At 40.5% G+C, this 7503-nt stretch overlaps 1 protein-coding gene across 1 annotated transcript; it reads right to left on the bottom strand.

The window, feature by feature from the left end:
• Window positions 1–81: 81 nt before the first annotated feature.
• Window positions 82–5563, bottom strand: mtif3 (mitochondrial translational initiation factor 3). The gene is made up of 4 exons (XM_050058418.1): window positions 5440–5563; window positions 3894–4353; window positions 1445–1596; window positions 82–1246 (listed from the first exon to the last, which is right to left on the bottom strand). The coding sequence occupies exons 2-4, from the start codon at window positions 4348–4350 to the stop codon at window positions 1004–1006; spliced, it is 852 nt and encodes a 283-aa protein (XP_049914375.1). The 5' UTR covers window positions 4351–4353; window positions 5440–5563; the 3' UTR covers window positions 82–1003.
• Window positions 5564–7503: the final 1940 nt, after the last annotated feature.

Below are 7503 nucleotides of genomic sequence, written 5' to 3'. Positions count from 1 at the left end.
TATTTGTAACATTAGAAATGTGGACTTTTACATTGAAAGGCTTCACTCATTTTCACAAGAAGAAATTAAAACATGGATAAATTAAATTAGATAAAATATTTATTGAAGTTAAGACCTCAGAAATTCAAATTTAATACTATTTGATGACTTTTTACATCTTTGACATTTTATGATTTTTTTTTTAGGACCAGTAGGCACCCTGTGTAGTTTTAAGGCCCAGCTAACCTCAATTTTGGATCAAGATGGCAAAAGGGAAAAATCTGACTGACTCAAATCTAAATGATTAAACATTTTTGTCTTTAATGGTTTGGTCTCTTCAGTCCACTAGAGGTCACCACATGTGGAGAATCTGTAACAAGGAGCATTAAAACTGTTGTGGAGGATCATGGTGGCCCAACAACTCACTAAGATACTGTTATTTTTTTCCTTTACCACCAATTTGTATTTTAAGGATAAGATAAGGATAATGATTGGGGTAAGGCATGTGACAGTTCTAGTTACGGTTAGGTAAAGCTCCAGAGGAATAAATGCAAGTCAGTAAAATGTCCTCGTGTTTTGTTTTTAGTGGAGAGATGACAGGTAACATGGTGCACCCCAAGTGTGTGTTTTTAGGGATGAAACCTTTGGATGGTGACCTGCACTTACCAAATAAAATTCAGTCATAACTAGGGCCTGTGACAGTGAAAATAAAAGCAACTAGCTAGCCAGTTATTCAGCTGATTATTGGCTGATATTTCAGAGTACAGATGTATTAAAAGTGAATACAGTGTTAAAACGAAAACTTCCCTCTGCACATGCAAAACATTTTGGTACCAGTGTAGCTGTGCCAGCTTTGAATCGTTTAGAGGACTGATGGTTAGCTCCTTCTGCTGGATGCATCAAGCTCTGTTAAATACCTACACAATACACTTTGAGTAGAGTCTGCTGAAGGACTTTACACCAAACTGTGACATTTATGCACAGACGTCAATTCGTTTTCTGAGAATGTTTTATTTCCATCAGATCACTGCTGTATAGGCCCATCTGTCGTGTCCGTGTCGCTATCAGATGTTTTGCTCTCTGTGGCTGTCAGATTTGAGTCAGCAGACTGCAAAGCTGCAGCCTCTTTCTTCATTTTCAACAGTTCTTTTGCTGAAGGTGGTCGGATGATGCACATGGCTGCCCGACCCTCTTGTATGAGTTTTGGCGTGGCGACAAACCCCACTGTCACCTCCAATTGTTGCACAATCTGCTCCAGAGCTTGGTCCTGTGGGGAAAAAAAACACACACACAGATGTTTCAGATTTACCGTGTATATTTGTGAGGACATTTTGGGGGGAATAAGCTGTGAAGGTAAAAGTCAACAGAGCTGTTTGGGAAAATGACATCAAGGGAAGATGACAAGACAGAAAGAGTTGAGAGTTGACTGAACATGGTGTCGTGCAAGGGTTTGTTCTGTTCTCACCAGGTTGTCTGCAGGTGTCCAGCGTCGTGATCGCAGAGTGATTCTAACATGGTTCTTCTTCTCCAGCCAACTCTCCACTTGTTTTAGCTTGGTGGAGAGGTCATGAGCTGCGATGCCGGATGAAAAGCTGACCTCTTTCACCTGCACAGGGGCTGTGGAGACAATACATATGCTACGGCTGTGTTTCACATACTGTGTGACCATTTTTAGATCTGCTGAATGCTGATGTTACTGAGATGGAACTGCCCTGATGCAAAGTAACAACCTACTTCACAGAGTTACTGGGCCTTGTTTTGAAGGAACAGTGTGAAGGATTTAGGGGGATATATTGGCAGAAAAAAAATATAATGTTATAGGTATATTTTCTTACTTGAAAATAAGAAACGCTGTGTTTTTGTTAACTTAGAATGAACCTTTTACATGTACGCTGGGAGTGGGTCCCAGTCCACACAGATTGCCATGTTGCACTGCCATGTTTTTTAACTAGCCCAGACCAAACAAAAACTGGCTCTAGATAGGGCCATTCATGCTTTCACGTTGCTCACTGTAGTAACTGTAGCAAGGGCATCGGAAAAACTGATTTTTGTTTATTTTTATGAGAAACTGCTTTCTTCTGTGTTTTTACCAGTTTAAATCAGCAGGTCCATTTGTTTTGGAGAAGAGACCTGTGTGGATAATTCAGCTCGTGGTGAAAACCTCCTGAACATCTGGATCTTAAAGGGATAGTGCACTCAAAAATGAAAATTCAGCCATTATCTACTCACCCATATGCCGATGGAGGCTCAGGTGAAGTTTTAGAGTCCTCACATCACTTGCGGAGATCCAAGGGGAGAGGGGGTAGCAGCACAACTCCACCTAATGGAGGCTTACGGCGCCCCAGATTCAAACGCCAAAAACACATAATTGAAACCACAACATATCTCCATACTGCTCGTCCGTAGTGATCCAAGTGTCCTGAAGCCCCGACATAAAAAGTTGTCTGGAAAAACGTCTGTACTCTGTTTTTAGCCTCACTGTAGCCTGTAGCTCTAACTGCCTCTCTGTGCACCGCGCTCACGTGTGCGCGCGAGACCAGCGAAAGCACATGAACACACATGAACGCGGTGCCCATGTCTCACGGTCTCGTGAGACGTTTTTCCAGACAACATTTTATGTCGGGGCTTCAGGACACTTGGATCACTATGGACGAGCAGTATGAAGATATTTAGTGGTTTCAATTATGTGTTTTTAGATTGGAATCTGGGGCGCCGTAAGCCTGCATTAGGTGGAGTTGTGTTGCTACCCCCTCTCCCCTGGGATCTCCGCAAGTGATGTGAGGACTCTAAAACTTCACCTGAGCCTCCATCGGCATATGGGTAAGTAGATAATGGCTGAATTTTTATTTTTGGGTGCACTATTCCTTTAAGTTATCAAAGAAAAATGGTGAGAACACCTTAGCAAGTGCTGGGGTAACGGCCCATCTCTGACAAGCCTAATGGCATCAGAGAAACACTGATTTGTATAATAAAACTGCTTTATTCAGTATCTTTACTGGTTTTAATCAACTGGTCAAATTTTTTTGGAGAGGAAGAGACCTGTGCAGATAATTTGGCTCCTGGTGAAAACCTCCTGAGTAATGAACACTAAAGGATAACCAACTGAGGCATTTCACATGGTTGCAATTTGCAATCCTGACCACTAGATGCCACTAAATCCCCCTAAATCTTACACACTGTTCCTTTATGAAACATTTTGACTAGACTACAGATGGACATCATTTAATCAGCTCCCAAACTGTGTACATTTATCAACAGCTGGATGAATGTGGTTTTTAGTGCTTTTTAACGATCAAGACATTCAGGAGGTTTTTACACCTGGTGATTTCAACCGGTAAAAACACTGACTGAAGCAGTTTCACATTAATAAATAAGTGTTTTTCTGATTCTGCTCATCGGAGGGGGTCTGCTGACTACAGTGGCTGACACAAAAAACGCCAATGGCCTTATCTAGAGCCAATGTTTGGTTTGTCCGTTCTGGGCTACTGTAGAAACAGCTAATTAAAAGGTAGGGAAAACTCAACGATTCCTATTTTCTGGTGCTTAAACACACAGGAAATCACACCTATTATATTGTGTTCCATTTCTACCAATATATCCCATTAATTCTACACTAGACACTGGACCTTTAAATCACAACTTTTTTGGCCTGTTACCTTTTGAAACAAAATAAAGTTAACCTGCAAAGTAGCTGTGAGCATTTCACACAAAAGTGATTTTCACCTTCTCAGATTGCTGGATTTAACACTGTCATTTAACATGTGAAAATCAAAGATATGAGAAATATAATCTGTCATCTTTTCCTAACTTGTTTACCATCTTATGACCCCTTAAAGAGATCCTGACCCCCAGGTTGAGAGCTGCTATATTAATATATATGGCCTGATTAGGGTCCCTGCCAGGACACCACATACCTGGTTTTGCTTTCTGCTTCTCCCGCAGTTTCATCTTCTCTTCGTGGATCTGTTTGCCGCTCATCAGCTTGTAGACGGGAGGATCTTTGCTTCCACTGAGTAGCACCAATTTGAGACCCTGCGTGTCCATCATTCTGATAACATTTGCACGGTGCATGATGCCCAGGTTCTCGCCTGTCTCACTAATCACCTGTATCTCACGCTGTGGGATGCTGTGGCCAACGTTGCTGAGTGTGGCATGACCTCTGGGATCCTGCTTTTTTTTCTTTGGTGGCGGAGTCTCTTTTGTGTCATCTACAGCAGTAGAGAATGGAGAACATCTCCAGGAGGAAGTGATGATGTTGGATCTTCCGCTGCATATGGTAAATCTAGATGCTGGTGTCCAGCAGGCACGGCTGTCACCACATACAGCTCTCAATGCGTGGCTTAGCACCCACCTGAGACAACCTGCAGACATATCCTAGATAAGAAAAGAGAGGGGACAGTTTACTTAGCAGGCGTTTAACACAGCTCTGTTTGCTCACCATCAGTGTATGAGAATGTTGTGTATTTTAGGTTCATCAGATATAATGTGGCTGACACATATATACAGTTGCTTTCCTTATGTTTTCTCTTGCCTCTGTAGGTAATGTAAGTAATGTCTTGTAAGGCCATATGTGAGTTTTATTTATTCTTCATCTAACTCTACAGGTTAGGCAGACCTGATAACACAAAAAATATTTCATGAATGTTCAGTTAAATGGCATCTCTCCATCCCTAGTAACAGTACAAACACAATGCATCGACAGTCAGTTCATACAGTTGCGAAATAGTTTTCCAGTTTCCTTTGCATCCCGTCCAGCCAGCCTCCGTTAAAAAAACGACCAATTAAAGTTTGCCTTATTTATTTGTCACTGCACACGTCACAAACATCACAAATAAGACATTTTTCAAACCCTCAGGTTACACTGAGGTATTCGGGATACTATATGCTTACTTAAAGACTTAGTTTTGGAAGTTTTACACTTATTTACCTCTCACAGAAGTTGGTTCATTTGGCATTATGACAAGCGTCCGCAGATAAAATACTCAGGTGGTTAACCACTAGAAGTAGGTTGCAAAGCTACAATTTAATTAAAAAAACACCAGTAATGTTATGCCGAATTGACAAGCGGACCTTACTTATTAGTAAAATGCCTCGCAATGAATGCACCGTGTCGCACTTGGTTTTAAATTAACGGAGGAACGCTAAAATGTGAGATTTTAGATGGTAGTCTGGAGTTAACCGAGGGAGCTGTTTATCGTCATGTTGGTTGATTAGAGTCGGCCTTACATTATGGAAACAGTGTTATTTGAATAAGTGAGATTTCAGTGTCATTGCCACTTAAAACAAGTTGTCCTAGACGTGTTAACTTGTTCTTACATTAACGTTAACGTTACACACAAAACGAAGTCCTGGATTAAAACATGAATGCAGGCACAAATGCTCCAATACGCGATAAAAAGTAAATGTCGCCAGTCAGTAAATTCCCTAAATGTGTCTTGTGTTTTTGTGCTTTTTACTCACTGTAGCTCAATGTCGTTATTTCATGCTCTCTGCAGGGTGACTGTTTGCTGTACCTTCTTCCGCCATGTTCTTCTTTGTTTAATTTGTGTCACAGCGGATGCAAAAGTCACGATGCCGCCATCTTGTGGACAAAAGCAGAAGTCGCTATTACTCCATCAGAGGGTCAGGGGATAATGGAGGTTAAATAAATTTAACTAGTAGTTTAATTAATGGTCAAATTCGTGGCTATGTAGGTGCTAACTGTTCACCAGCTAGGACTAGCTACAACTTCGTTAGCTTTGTCTGAATGCTGTGTGGTGCAGGTAGCAAACATACAGCTGGTTTATTAGAGATTTTTCACTCAAATAATAAATGAGAGTGAACCAAAACAGTAGCATAATATCGCGAATGTAAAACAATAACCTGTAAGATGGTTAAACACTCGGGTTTGTCCTACACCCGCAGCCAGTTAGCTTAGCTTAGCGTAAAGGCTAGCTAGGAACAGGAGTAAACGGCTAGCCTGGCTCCATTCAAAGTGAGCCTTGTGTGAATAGCACTTAAAAAATCTTTTTATTTGTTCCACAATGGCAAAATTTGAAAAGTAAAAAGTAAATTATAGCATAGTTCATAATAATAATTTGTAAATTGCACCATGTACTTATTGTCTTATTATCACTGACTTTGTGTAGTGTGACAGCTAATTTAACATCAAGATGGTCAGATGAAGATAGTGAAAATTAGCTGTTGATGCTCACTTCCAAGCAAAGCTTTTTCTGTTCATCATTATGAATTAAGACCCCATGTACATTTCTGTTCAATTTTATTGCTGAAGTCAGCCCACAATTCATACAAAATAAAGCCGCCTTTCCTCACTGTCACAACAACCCTCTCCCTCCAGCATCCTCCCTTAATCCCCTCTCACCAAATTTCACAAAAAGTCAAAAATTCACTAAATAAATTTCCCACAAGTAAAAAGAGGCTTTAGGTCTAAAATTCATTAAAAACTGTCCCCTATAGCCCCACAAACAGTCTGATGAACGCATCCTTTGATTCAGGCTGGTACAACTAACAAAATCCAGCTAGTCCATTAATATTTCTATAGTTGATTATTGTTCTGCACACGCGAAGAGGCTGGGAACCACTAATGTAGAGCATAAAGAGCACATGCAATAGTTTTCTATTTTTTATCAAAGCCTTTCAGCACTGTCCCAATCACACAAAGCATATTTGAGTGAATGCGACAAAATAAGATACAAGATAACCAAGCTATGATTAGCTGTGTAATCAATTGTTTGTAACAGTCATCTGACTTTTTCTCAGCTGTCTGAACGCCAAGCAGGGTTCACAACCCGATCTTAATTTTATGCACATTATATGAAGGTATAGTTCATCTATTAAATCATCACAATCTTGGTAACATCAAATATGAGTCAGCTGAAGATAAAGTCAGGAACCATACGTTCTCAGGAGAGATTGTTATCAATGTGATAGCGTGACAGCTGTGGAAGATGCAGTTACAACACTTTACAGGTGTGCAGGCCGAGTTGAGGTCAAAATGAAGGCCGAGGTCGGAGATGGGTTTGGTCTGGCCACAGGCACCGGAAGTAGGGGAGTAGGAAGATGGGAAGGGGCCATTACTGTATGCAAGCCCATTCCTTACACGTTTTCTAAGTCTGATTATATTAATTACTTTTTGTGGCCCAGTCAGTGTTTAAATATTTAACTTAATGATTTAGATGTAAACTTTCTTCACTCTTTACATTGAAACTTTGCTCTTTGGCATTTACCACTTACACTTATGGCAGTCTTGTCTGAAAAATGATCAGGTATTCATGGGGAGTTATTTGGTATTTACACATTTAATATAACTTTCTCACAAAAAATGTGCACACAAGCTACTGTACATCAAAGCCACAACCAAATTCATTCCTTGAATTCACAGAGGCATGATGTTGCTTTGCATAGGAAAATGACATTTTGTTTTTTCAGGAACTCTGAATTTGCAAAACAAAATGCTTGCAGCGGGCTGCCATGCAAAGTCAGGTGACAACATATCCATGTAGAGAAAGGCTCAGTTGCATCCGT

Source organism: Epinephelus moara, chromosome 12 (genome assembly GCF_006386435.1).
Source record: "Epinephelus moara isolate mb chromosome 12, YSFRI_EMoa_1.0, whole genome shotgun sequence".
Classification (NCBI taxonomy): domain Eukaryota; kingdom Metazoa; phylum Chordata; class Actinopteri; order Perciformes; family Serranidae; genus Epinephelus; species Epinephelus moara.
The sequence above is the reverse complement of the archived record's forward strand: the minus strand, read 5'-3'. Positions and strand labels throughout refer to the sequence as shown.